Source organism: Prinia subflava, chromosome 17 (genome assembly GCF_021018805.1).
Source record: "Prinia subflava isolate CZ2003 ecotype Zambia chromosome 17, Cam_Psub_1.2, whole genome shotgun sequence".
In the NCBI taxonomy this organism is placed as follows: Eukaryota; Metazoa; Chordata; class Aves; order Passeriformes; family Cisticolidae; genus Prinia; species Prinia subflava.
The window spans coordinates 11,045,763-11,059,094 of record NC_086263.1 but is presented as its reverse complement, the minus strand read 5'-3'; the positions used below and the strand labels follow the sequence as shown (position 1 = coordinate 11,059,094).

The following is a 13,332-nucleotide window of genomic DNA, read 5'->3' as shown; positions in this document are numbered from 1 at the left end:
AGTGTTGGAATATTCTTTCTTCCTCTTCTTTTGGAGTGATAGAAGTTTTTGTGATCAAAGTTCTGCTGCCAAATGTCCATGGAGAAATAAGTTGTAAATTAAGTGTCTGTTGAAGCTCTGTCTTCTCTGAAATGTTGATACTTTGCAGAATTGAAACCGCCCTCGAATAATTAGTCTTGAATCCTTTAAATACTTACATATGTGTTTAACTTGACTCAAGTTATATGTGTAAAGTTAAACATGGAGAAACATATTTGCAGGATGAGATCATTTTAACATCTCATGATTCACAGCAAAAAATATCCTGTTATTGGCTGAAACATGTTCCACAGATACACAACAAGAAGTTAAGATCAGCATAGGTCTGTTCATCTATTCCTTTTGAAAGTACTTCAGTATGAAGTACTGAATAAATCATTCCAAAGTCCTTGCTAAGTTATTGTCAAGATTATTATAATGATCATTTAAATTGTATGTTGTACCAGATAAGCTAAAACTTAATCTCTGACTAGTTAATTAGAAAGGGAGTGAAATGTGGATAATGCAACTGTAGATGACTAAAGTGCTTTTAATGTTAGACATGTTGGTAGAGCCTATCAGTTTTAGTCAGCATGATTTTAAAATTATTTCCATATGTCTGAAATTCAGTTTGTTTTTCAAATTAAATTCTAGTCCTTTGTATAAGCATTCTGTTGAAGTGTGCAATGGTGGGTGGTATCTCATCTTAGCAAACAATTTTTGGGTAAGGGCGAGGGAAATTGCAGCAAAATTCTTCCTTCAGACATATGCATGCAATTCTCACCGAATTTAGTAAGATTTACATGTGTGTTTCCAAAAGGAGGATTTGGCAATTGTGTTTTGTTTTTTCTTCCACCAACCCTCAGAGCCTTGGGCTCCCTGTCAGGCAGTGTTTGCATTTGCTGATCAGCGTTTCCACATCTGCTGAGCATTTCCTCTCAGATGCTCTGCCCATCCGAGCACATGACAGTCCTCTCACCAGGGTCCTTCCCTCCTGGCAGCTTCAACCTTGGCAGGAAACATTTCCACTTGGATTTCCACTTGAAGTTGGACTCTGGCAAACACCAAAGCCCGTGCCATTGTCCAGATTGTCTTTCAGCTGATGCTGTGATGTGATTGTAAATACAGATTGAGAGGGGAGAAAATAAAGCTGTTTCTCCTTCCTTTTGTTTTTTTCTCTCAAGGTTCCAGACAAGTATTTCACCATTTTACTGGATTATCTGCAAGGGCTTCAGGGCAGTGCACGAGACAAAACTGTGCAGAAAGCTGAAGCTTTTATGAAGGAGTTTGATGGTTCTGATGGAGAAGATCCAAGCCTGCTGGAGAAGTGCGAGCGCATCAGACAAGTTCTGCAGCTGCTGTCCTGAGAGTATTTCTGTGTCATAATTGTTGTCTGGTGGAGGGAAGGAGAGGATGTCACACACAGAGGCTGTAAAGGATTTGTAAAGATAATACTAAATTTTATACTTGCAAAATTTTCCATTTGAAAGTATTTATCGTGTTTGGAGGTGATGAAATAAAAATAAAATATATAGCCCATAGTCATGCTATTAATCTTACTGCACCTCTTTAGAAAAATCAACCTCTCTCCCTCTCATTAATTTTTCTCCTTCTCTCCCTCTAATTACTGTTAAATATGAGGAATGTTGCAGCTCTTAATAAGAAGAGCAAAGGAACCAACATAAAGCCTGGAGGGTCTTTTACAATGGCAGCTTTTAAAATGAGTGTACAGTACAGTGCGTGCTCAGCCAGCTGTAATCTCTCACTTTCAGCTTCAGAAGGATGTCACTTGGATTTGGGAAAGATCATTTTCAGTCTGTTGAACACGGGTTGTTCAGCACAGTTGCTTCTTAGTACTTCACACGGTGATCTGGAGATACCATCAGCTTTGTTGGTTTTCCTTTTATATTTTAAAGTTTTCAAATGCATTAGGGCAGTTGTTTAGATACTCAGTTAATGCACAGATGTGAACAGATCAAATCCTTGACTATATGGGGTGAAATCATCGAATTGTAGCTAAACTTATCCTACAATCAAAAGTGCTGTGCTGTATCCAGCCTGACAATTTTCCTCTTCTCCTGCAACTGGCATCCAAAAGAGTTAATTCATGTTCATTCCTTTTGGCATGGGACATTTGTCTCTTATGAACGTGCAGAAAATGAGGCTTTCAAGTAAAAACCAAGGACATTAATTACTCAAAGTTGGATGATTGGCTTATTTAATAACACTGGTATTCAGACAGAGTTCTTGACCTGATTCTTTAATGTTTCTGCAAACATTGTTCATACTTTATTAATAACAACTATATGAAATGTGTGGTGTTTTAGAAGAGTGTCTGTCTTTGGGAATTACAGCTTTAATTTGGGTGGGTGAATGAGGGGAGGATCTATGGATATGCAGGCCTGATTTTCCAATAAGAAGCATTTGAGTGGATTTGACAGCCTTCATAGTCATGGCTTAGTACAAATCTTTAAAAGTATGAAAAGTATTACTAATGGCAAATAACTTATACTTTCTGACTTGCTGAAAAGGATGTTTTCAGCCAAAAAAAGACTAGAAACCAGCATGCCCTCCTCTAAAAGAATAACTGGGATGGAGTTTGGCACAAGGATGGGCAGAACTGAGCAGCAGTGTCCAGGTTCTTCATTGAGCTGCTGACGGTGCCTTGGGGCACAGCTGGATGAGGGCTGCAGAGGAGGCAGAGCCAAAGCCTTTCTGAGCTGTACAGCTCTGATCTTCCAGTGAGAAACCTGGTGAAAAGGATCTGTAATAAAAGGAAGTGATCCTGACATTTAGTGAACTCATAAAGATCATTGGGTCATATATTTTACATGTGAGAATAGGCAGCTGGGAAAACCTGCTGCCACTCCAAGCAGAAGCTGACACTTGTTTCTGTCCATGAGGGAAAATAGGAATTTCTCAGGGATGAAGTTTTCAAAGTATCTTTTTGTGAGTTTATCATTTCATGTTAGATGTCAGAGAAGAATTTTTGTTCTCCCTCAAGATATTTGAACATCACCACTTTTGATTTCTCTGTCACACAAAAAATGTGGGCCCTCATTGTGCACTTAACATGTCTTCTAGCTTAAAAGCACAAGCACATTGCAACTGCACTTTGGAAAAGAATTGTAAAAATGATGATAAAGGTAAGATCTGGGCAAAAATATAGGAACCTTTTATGATTTTGACACATTTGGCAAGATTTGCCTTTCTTGGACCTTAGTTCTGACCATGTGTAAATGCTGACAAATCTGTAAGGAGAGAAACTTTGTAGATCAAGAATGTCATGTTTCATTTTATATCAATTAATATTAAAAGCCCTGTCAGTCTGGAGGCCACAAGAACAGTAGCATTTGCAAAGGAACAGTTAGAGCCTCTCACCAGCACAGTAATAGACTCCTACCTTGGAGTAGCTTCTGCTCTGCTCTTCTCTTCCTCGGCTGCAGTTCCAGCTTTCCCTTCAGTCCCATTCATTGCTGGGTGAAGGTCATGGTCCTGGGGCTCTGCTTCATGCAGTTAAGGAAAATTCAGAAGCTATAGTTGAAGATAATTGTTGTGTTTGAAAGAGAAAGCAAAGCGTGGTGCTTCCTGCCATGTGCCTTTTGGTGTAGGTACTGTCCAGTGGTCAGAGGGGTCTCGAAATTGGGTAAAAGATTTGTAAAACTGCTGCTTGGTAGTGCTGTGTCTTACATATCAGGGCTCAATATGAAATATTCTAAGAGTTGTCTAATACTGGATGTTGTAGTACAAATAGAAAAGGATGCTTCAAATGCATTTCATTTTTTACTTTGCACCTTTTTTTCAAGAATCTTCAGCTGGCTGCCAAACAAGTCATCTTCACAACAGCCAGGAAATGCAAGAGCACACATTTTTGGGAGATCTCTATTGCTAGGCCTGTTTAAAAGACAAGACTCTGAGGACCCAGAGAGCTTATCCCACACCCTGCAAATGCTGTCATGCCTCTGGCAAGCAAATCTTGCCTTGTCCATGTACTATCTACCACACCAGCCTCTGCTTCCTGCTCAGCCTGGCATTTTCATCCCTAGATTTACATTATGTGATGAGTAAGTCTAGAAAAAATCTCCTTCATCATACATTTTAAATTATTTATCTTAAATTATTAAGTGTGCAGTCAGTTACTGAATTCCTGTAGCTGGTTGGAGCTGTGGGAAGATGTAATCTGGCACTTTATTCACTTTTTGTCATTTGGTCGTGTACAGTTTTCAAATCTCAACATTGCTTGTATCTTAGGCAATCATATGGGCACAGATAGGACAAAATCGTGGCTTTGCCTCTGTTTGAATCAGTCTGCTGTGTTAATAAAAATTGCATCCCAGGCTAGAAGTAACAGTGTGTACAGAATGACAAATTACATCTTCATCTGCCTACGCTGATCACCCTCTAGCTGAGTTCATCTGCATTGTGTAGCTCTGGCTAGCAGAATGCATGTCCTAAGAGAACGCTGAAGTCAGGACTTGCAGGCAAAATAAAGGAACACTAATTACTTAGAATTGCTTAAAGCTGGAACTGTGCCTCTAATGGAAGTACTAATTACTCAAAATTTGACAGTGGAAGAAGTTCCCTTTAATTTGGCCGATCCTTGCCATGGGTTGTGTATCTATTTGGTTCTTCACTGTCTGCCCACAATTTTAAATTGTTATCACCATTGTAAAATTACTGTGTAAATCAACTCTGTTTGTATTTGGAAAGGGCATCTTGGAGTTGTTGAATGTGTAGTTTATTTCCTTATTTCCTCTCATTGGAAAACTGCTCTGCTGTGTTTCTCTTCATTTTAAAGCAAGGTGACTATTGGCTCATCTTCCATTATTTCAAATAGCTTAGAAATGCACATCTTTGGTTTGAGCTTGGAGGTTTTGGTTTGTTTTGTAGGTTTTTCTAAATTTTGCCATTGAGTAAGGCAAAGTAAAACAACATTAAAATGTACTCCCATTTCTGCAAATCAGTGTCAGAAACAACAATTGCAAAAGAGATTTAAATTGCGGAGTCAAGCACTCAGAAAATTAGAAAACATAAGGATGGAAATTGTCTGTGTAATTTAAATTTTACTCCTTCATGCATATATGGTAGGATGAAACTTCTTAATTATGTCATCAGGGCTGCGTTTTCCTTTGTGTGCAACTGGTTATTTATTTGTTCAGTGTTTTCCTTACAGTTCTGCTGCTCTTCTTATTTTCAAAAGGTAGGTCTACAAAGCAGTCCCAAAGCCAGAGAAGTAACTTTGCAGTTGGGCTTTGATCCTGCAGAACCTTCCTATTCCTTTGGTGTAGGAACTAGTCATAGATGTTTCATCACAAATGTTCCCTTTAAAACATGTTTTAATGTTCTGATTCATTTACAGTCAAAATACCGAATTGATGTTACTTAATTTAAATCCAGTTTTGTTGACATAAAACTTTCCAGTGGCTTATTCTGGTTTAGCCTTTGGTTTCCTTTTATGTCTTCCTTTCTGTACAGCTGAATGAGCTTGTTATTTCTGTCCCTGCAAATAGGAATATTAGTTGTTTACAGTGATTCCAGTCATACAAGGACACAATTAAATGTCCTTGCCTGTGCAGGACGAGCTCATTTTCACAGTGATTTATAATTATGTTCTATTTTAAATTCTTCATAAGAACCTACATAGTCAACAACTTAAGGCAGTTTTAAATAATTATTATTTTTAAATATGTTTTTTCCCCCTACAAGGAGCAGGGAATAGCAAACTAAATAAAACTAATTAGTGAGTGGTGGGGGAAGGGCAAAGCAAAACAGTGGTTTATCTTTCTTTGTCAAAACAAAGCTGAATAAGAAGTTTGTGCTACTAAGAAACTTTAACTGGTGTTGCAGACATAGAGGGAGGGCCCTCTGGGTACAAACAGAAGAACACTCATACAGTTGCTTTTATTGATTTTTTTTTTTCTTACATGCAGAAAATTTTTGGCATTCCCCAACAAAACCCACAGAAACACCTACGTCAAAAAGTTAAATAGGTTTCAAAATCAAATCCTTAAAGGTCAAGAAATGCCACATGTATATAAATGGCCAGAAGAATTAAAATTCTACCTCTCTGTGCCTCCCCTGGAGACTGAATGAAGGGGGTATGTGTTAGAGGCAAACAAGCAAAAACCTCTAAATTATGTGAGCACATAGTTTAAATTGCCAGTTACCCTTCTATTCATAGGAATGTGGAGTTACATTCCCTATTAGCTTTAGTTATTCATATTTTTTATTGAATATTTTATGCTAATTGAAATATCACATCTGTGACAACTTACATCTGTTCTCCTTAAGGTCCCATGTGTATTTTATAAAGTTGTAAGCCATGGTACAAAGGGCCTGTCACTCTTACTTGCTTACAAACATCCAGACCAGCCACAGCACTGTGCAAATCATCCTTTGCTGTTGAGCTCCTTGGAACCCAAAGGATGTTTGGCACCGTCTTTCCCTGTGTTGGTCTGGAGGTACAACAGGCTTTGGCAGCATCCTTTGTACCAGCCAGGCTTGCTTAAGCTCCATGAAATTTCCCAAATCTGGCCCAGTGGTGCTGCTGGTAGAATTTGCCAGGCGAGCAGTGACGTGAGCCCGTGGAGCACCGCGAGGCTGCGGGGTCACAGCTCCTCAGGATGCTCAGCCCATGGCTTAGTGCCCTCTTTGCTTCCTGTTCTCACTCTTGGGCTGCTGGGACTTGCCACCACTTTATTTGTCTGTTTTCTGTGGGCTTAATTTGGACTAAACAAAGGGTTCTAAAGCTGTCTTGAGAAATTGCAAACTTCAGCTACGGTGATGGTGTTTCTCTGGTAGCATGGATACGTGTAAACAGACTTCATGGATTTCACATAGACAGGACCCTTTATTAGAAGCAGAAGCTCTTGCAGGATCCTGGAGAGGACTGGTCAGCATCCTGATTTACCTTGTTAACAGGCATGGTATTTCCGTGAGCTGTCACAAAGAAATGCTCACAGATAGGCACAGGGACAGGCAGCCAGGAAACCTTGTATGGCCATCAGCTGTGCCAGAGGGCAGGGATGACAGCGAGGAATGTAACCTCCTGAAGTTCCCTGGTTGAGGCAGAATGCCACCTGGCACAAATCCTGGCCGCCATAAGGTTAAAAATAACAAATAACATCCTTATTACATAAGGAAATCTTTTGTCCTTGTTTAATGGGGCACTATGGCATGCCAGAAAGAATAAATATGGAGCTTCTCTGAAGGCTTGTGGTTAATGCTGAGGGGCCAAGCCAGCTGAAAATACCAGGGCTGACTGCAAGCAGGGCCCTGTGTACAAGCTGCTGGCATTAAACAGGCAAAATCTCTGTGAAATTCCAGTGTCTAAGCATGCTCAGCAGTAACCTCAGCCCAGTTCTCTGCACTGGTGACATCTCAGTGCCAGGAAGGACTGTGAGTCCTGTTTTGTGATGATGGTGTTACTACAACATAAATACAGAGGATTCCTGTGTTCAGAGCAGCCTCAGAACCTTCTGGAGGGCTGCAGCATGGACCACCTTCTGGGCTTCTTGCACTAAGTGATGATGGAGCAGCTGTGGAAGTTACTGTGGGTGATCTTCAAACTCACCCCGCAGTGTGATTGTTCTCACCCACCTCACCTGCCTGCAGGTCACTCCCTGTGAAGGAAGTGCCTGTTTGGTTTCAGCTAAAGCTAACCTGAAGAGGTGGTAATGCTCAGGTTTTCCTTTGCAGCCCATGAGACGCTGTCTGTGATGAACCTGTGTCCAAGCCACACTCTCCTGTTTCAGTGGCAGTTTGCAGGACTGTCAAAGGCAATGCTGATTTCCAGTTTGACTGCTCAGCTCTGCCTGTACCATCCTCTCTTTGGCTGTGATCCCTCTCAGGTCAGTACAGCTGTTACTTGTAACCCTTACCAAATTTTTTTGGCAGCTTTCAGTGCCTGCTGTAAGCAGGAGCATCCATCAGCAGATGGTCCTCACACTTCCCTTTTAGGTCCCCAGCTGTACCCACACCACCTCCATGCACCCAACTGTGCTTCCATTTTCTATCTTTGTGTGAAAAAGTGCTCTCAGGTGCTTGGCACTTCAGCTGGGATAGCAGGAAGCATTGAGGATTGAAAGATCTTGTAATTGTAGTTATAAGAATGGAGCTGTCCTTCAAACTTCCCCCACATTCCTTCAAGATAGCTCTGGATTTTCATCCCAGCTGTTCCCTGGGGACGTGTCCAACCAAACAAATGCAGACCTTGCATCTGGACATGCTTTTGTTTGGAAGAGATGAGGCCACTCTGAACCTCATCCCAGACTGCACGTCTTGTAAAAATTGACTGAGGTGGTGGAAATTATTTCAGCATTTGTAAAAGTGCCTGAGATGACTGAAAAGGAGCCTTCAAACAGAAGGTGGTCAGTGCCCTGATAAGGCCTGGGAGGCTCTGCCTCTTGTGTGGGGAGTGACACGTGTGTTGGTGCTTTCCAGCATCCAGTCTGTGCCTGTGCCTCCTCTGGCTCCTGGGTGCAGGTTCCAGGCAGGATCATGGAGGTCACTCTGTCCCTTCATGGAAACACTCCCTGGCCAAATTACAGGGCTGCTCATGATGAGCCCCTGAGCAGTGGAAAGGGTGAACATGGTGAAGGAACCGTGGCAGGGAGATGCTGCTCTTAGAAATTATTAATTCCTTGTAGACGACACACCTCAGTCAGAACCCAGACCACTGTCAGATATTTTTATGATCAAGAAGAAGAAAACTCTTTATATAATTTGAATTTCCAATGCTTTTAACATTGTGTTTAATCTCAGAGATGGGCATTCTGCAGTGGGCAGATGGTTGCATTATGAATATTGCACCAGCATTTTTCTTGCCTTCCTGTGCAAGCTCCTGAGCAGATTACAACTTAATTTAACTGATAGATGGAAAAGTTCAGCTGGCTGAATTAGCAAAGAAGATGAGGAGAAGACAGCTCACCAAAGTCAGGAAATGCATAAGTTAAAAATAGGACAGGTATTGCTGTCTGGATCTAGGTCTGATAAAACTCATTCAAAAATTACCACCTGTGCAGCAATATGGCATGAAAAGCTCTCTGCACTTCACTGTGTTACTCTTCCTTAGAGCAGCCAGGTCTGCCAACTACAGAGCACAGAATGTGGAAGGAAAACTACAGTGAACTTGACAATTATTTCCAGAGATTGGTTCAGTCCTAGAAAATATTCATTGGCTCACTAAAAAGCCCAGGGGTTCCCCCCGTTGTTTTCTAAATCCCTTTTTTGTTATTGCAGCTGTCTTTGGACAAAGGGAGGGAGGGGAAAGTGGAGAGAGACCAGGAGTATCTTTGACATTGTTTAGTGAGAAAACAGTGACTCTTGTTGAATCACAGAGCAGACAGAGCGTCTCAGTTCATTTTTGTTTGGCTTTTGTTTTGGGGGGTCCCAGCAGAAGCTGAAAGGGTGGCAGGTGAGTGAGCCTGGGTTTGTGCTGTTCCCCACACAGGTGCTGCAGGTGTTTTACTGCTCCTGGAGAATGAGGGGAATGTGACCAATGCTGTCCTTCTGCAAACAGCACATCCTTGTTTCTCTGCTCTGCCTGTGACAGTGTTTCCCCTCCTTGCTAGTGGAACAGGATTGCAGCCAGCAGAACGGCTCCATCAGCCTTTATTTGCATCGTTGCTGTGGGTCCTATCTCCCTCATAAAGTTGCTTTAATGGTCCAATTAAACTTTTGACCTGCTCTACAGCTGAAGGCACCGTGGTTTGGATTGTCAGAGGAACACTCCAGAGGGTGCTGGGTGGGCTCTGCCGCTGGTCCTGGAAAAGGGCACCTGAGTGCAGGCACTGGGGAACAGAAACTTCACCTTTTAGACAGAAAAACAATTTCACTGTAATGTGGAACTGTGTGCTGACTGAAACTGGCAACAACAGCACACGTGCCACAGAAGTTGCTGATGCTTGTTTTTCTGTTTTTTGTTTTTTGGGTTTTTCTGAGGACTAAAAGGTATTTCCAGTTCAGCCAGTTACAGGAAGGTAATTAACAATCCCATAAAACTCTTTGCCACTGAGATTTGAAAATGAAAAAATACCACACACTGCTACCATGGCCCCATGGATTAAAATGTGCTGTAGTATTTCAGAGTGATTTTTTAATATGGGGAAATGATAAAATAATTGTCTCAGAGGAAAGCAGGCAGATGTCTCAGCTGGCTTATCTAGAAAATCCTCCCATTTCTCACAGACGTGACCTTTACCTAGGTCATCCTGCCTTTCTTGCAACTCAACTGGATCATTCTGATGGGCACCAGCTTGACATAGCCTTGAAATGGGTTCAAAATCCAGCCCAAGCTGTTTTGTGGATAGAAGAAAGTAAAATGCTTGTAGTCCCTTTCTGATTGTCAGGATGCTAAGGCTGTAATTCAAGTCATTAGGCTTAGTATATAAAGCCCTTGGTAATCCAAGTCTTAAGAACCCAAAAGGTCGCTTGTGGTCCAATAATCCTGAATAGTAAATGTGATGAGCTGGCGGTGACTGTCCTGATCCTAAATCATCTCTCAAAATAAACGCTGGTCTCTGCCCCAAAAGCATATGCACGTTATTTTGAGATGAGCCAAGAGGCTGTGCAAGGAATAAGCAGCTTGCCTGCTGAACAGCTTTGTGCAGCACTGATTTGTTTGAAATTATTTCATTAACTGGACTGAAGAAGTAGACAAGGGGATGCTGGAGGTTTTAAAGACACACCCTGCTCTGGCTGCAGTGGTGCACTGGAGAGATCTTTGCTCGTCACCAAGATCCTGCAAACCCTCCCCAAAATCTGCTGGTCAGCTGCTCACGTGAATGAAATGAGCAGAGGATAGGAATGGCTCATCCCTGTTCTGAGAATGGTGTCAGAGGTCGTTCATGTTCATACAAGTGATGGGTGAAACATCTGGCCAGAGGTGCAGCAGCTGGCAGCTGAGAAGATCTGGCAGATCCTGGGTAGCCATATCCCAGCTGTGACCACTTTGCAGGGATCCAAAAGGCAGTGGCTGTGTGGAACAGCACAGAGAGGGATTTGGTGCCTGGCAGTGCAGGATGGCAGCGTCCAGGGAGCCCCAGGATAGTTGTGTGGGAGGAAAGGACAAGTGGACAGATGTGGAGGGTGCAGGTATGGGATAATTTACAGGGTCAATTAAACATGAGCATTTAAGCTCAGTCCTTTACTCACCTCCTTCATCCCTCCTCAGGAAGGTTCCAGAGAGGTAAAGAAATGGAAGACTGGGGACACTGAACCACTTTTTGGACCACTTGTAGGGTCCCCTCTTGATGCCTGACCCTCCTTTTTGTCCCTGTTTTTGTGCTGAAGGCAGTTAGATGTCAGCTGGGAGCAGGGCTGCATGACTTTGTTTTTCCTCTTAAAGGTCTCCTTGCCTTTCAATTTGTTCAGTATTTGAACTGATTTTCATCTTTATATTGTATTTATTTAGTGGTGCTCTGGATATGGTTATTTTTGTGCCCTGAAGGGCCTACTTTTCCATTCCATTTTAATATATAACTTCTATTAACATCCAGGCTTGCTGCATGCATAAAGGGGCACTGAATAACTAAACTGTACTTAAATACCTGTGACCCCTTGGCTCCTCTATATGGAATGATTATGAATGCTTTGTCCTTGCCATGTTTCATCAGAAGATGCTGCCACACAAGGCAGAGCTGGGGAGGTCTGATCATCCCTTTATTACAGATGGGTAAAACAGAGGAAAAGAGATTAAGAGATTTGCCAGGAACACAGAGCAATCAGTGGCCGTGCTGAAAATAGAAGCCAGGCTCCTGGTTTCCATTCCCCAAATCTGGCCTCTAGACAACACTATATTAAAAATGTAAATGCAAACATAGATAATCTTTCCTTTTTCAAACCTTCCCTGTGAACATTTTGTGTCCTTTTGACTCTGTTTCACAGAATAACCTGGTAGCTTTTGGATCAAAGAACCAGGAACTGGCTGGGCTGAGCTCACTGGATGCTGCAAAGGGAGCTGGACTGGACCACCAAAACCTCAGGGTGACCAAAGAGCTCATGGCAGAAGGTGGGAGGAGACTTGTGTCTATTTTGAGACAGAAAAGTATTCAGTAGCTGTAGGCTACTGTTCAAAATACTTTGATTACTGTATTTAAGGAAGCCAAAAGTGATACTGTTGTGACAGCCAGTCCCTCAGCCTTTGTATTCTAGAAAATATGCTCTTGTAATGCACCACAGATCCCAAGCTGGCAGCAGAAGGACATGCAGGCATTTTAACTGTTTGCTATTAAGTCTGCAGATGATGGGTAAATCAAATACAAGTGAGGTTTGAAATGCACAACTAGAGGGGAAAAGTGAATTGAGTCTCACTGAGGAATGGCACAGCTGCAGGGCCTCCTGCTCTTCATGCCAGAGATGCTGGCAGTGCCATTACTGGGCTCATTCCTTTGGGCTTGGCCCAGCTTTATTTCTGTGCCCATATTGTTCCTCTATGCTGTAAACAGGCTTGATGATCAAAAAAAATAAAAAAGGTAAAAATAGTATATGGATGCAACCCAACCAAACAGCCAGAGTAAACTTCATGGGAGAAACTGGATTTAGAAATGCACCCCTGAGTCATGCCAAAGAGTCCACGTTAAAGGCTTTTTTAAGAAGCAATTAGGAAGCAGTCTCCATTTAAAGACACTTCCCAGAGCTTATTACAGGGACAGAACATGCAAATTAGGGCTAAATTCTGCCCGTCTCCCTCATGTGCCTGTCTTTGTGTGAGCAGGGTTCGAGGTGTGGCCGCCCTCCCTCAGATCCCTGGAGCCAGTGACAGCAGCGTGTGGCTCACTGCAGTGTCCAGAGAAACTGCACATCCAGGGGGAACATGGACACATCCTCACCTGAAAGGGAAAGTCAGTGTTGTTGGAGCCTGTTAGGGACTGACCCTGCAGCATGTCCCAAATTCCTGCTGTTGTTACTGGCAAGCTTAAAATCAACAATGGGAAAACTCAGCTGAAGTTAAAGGGATGAGGGTTGGCCTTGCTGAAGTTGATGCATCTTCTCTAAGGTGTCTCATCCCAGAGCTCAGAACCCTCTGAATCCTTTTCCACTCCACAGAAGTCCAAAAAATAAATGAGATGAGATGAAACATAAATCAGGATGGCAAGCTGAGGATGTCCCTTCTCTTTGGAGTTAGAAAGTGCCTCGATCTGAGGAGTTGTGGGACCAAGGGGTTGCTCATCTGCCCAGAGAGTGGGGACATGGTGGGGACATGGGAGTGTCTCTCTGAGGCTCACAGGCCTGGGGTAAAGGTTCAGCTCACCTGTACAGGTGGGCTTAACCTTGAATACTTTAGTGCCTGGGAAAAGCCTCTTAAGAAAAGGT

The 13,332-nt window shown here is 42.5% G+C and overlaps 1 protein-coding gene across 4 annotated transcripts in view; it reads left to right on the top strand.

Annotated features, from left to right (window-relative positions):
• Positions 1-1,559, top strand: part of C17H7orf50 (chromosome 17 C7orf50 homolog) — a 118,314-nt gene extending 116,755 nt beyond the window's left edge. For all 4 annotated transcript variants that reach the window (XM_063413991.1, XM_063413993.1, XM_063413992.1 and 1 more), the window contains one exon: positions 1,203-1,559. In XM_063413991.1, the coding sequence (XP_063270061.1) occupies positions 1,203-1,385 (183 nt within the window). In that variant the 3' untranslated portion in view covers positions 1,386-1,559. The remainder of the gene's footprint in view (positions 1-1,202) is intronic.
• Positions 1,560-13,332: the final 11,773 nt, after the last annotated feature.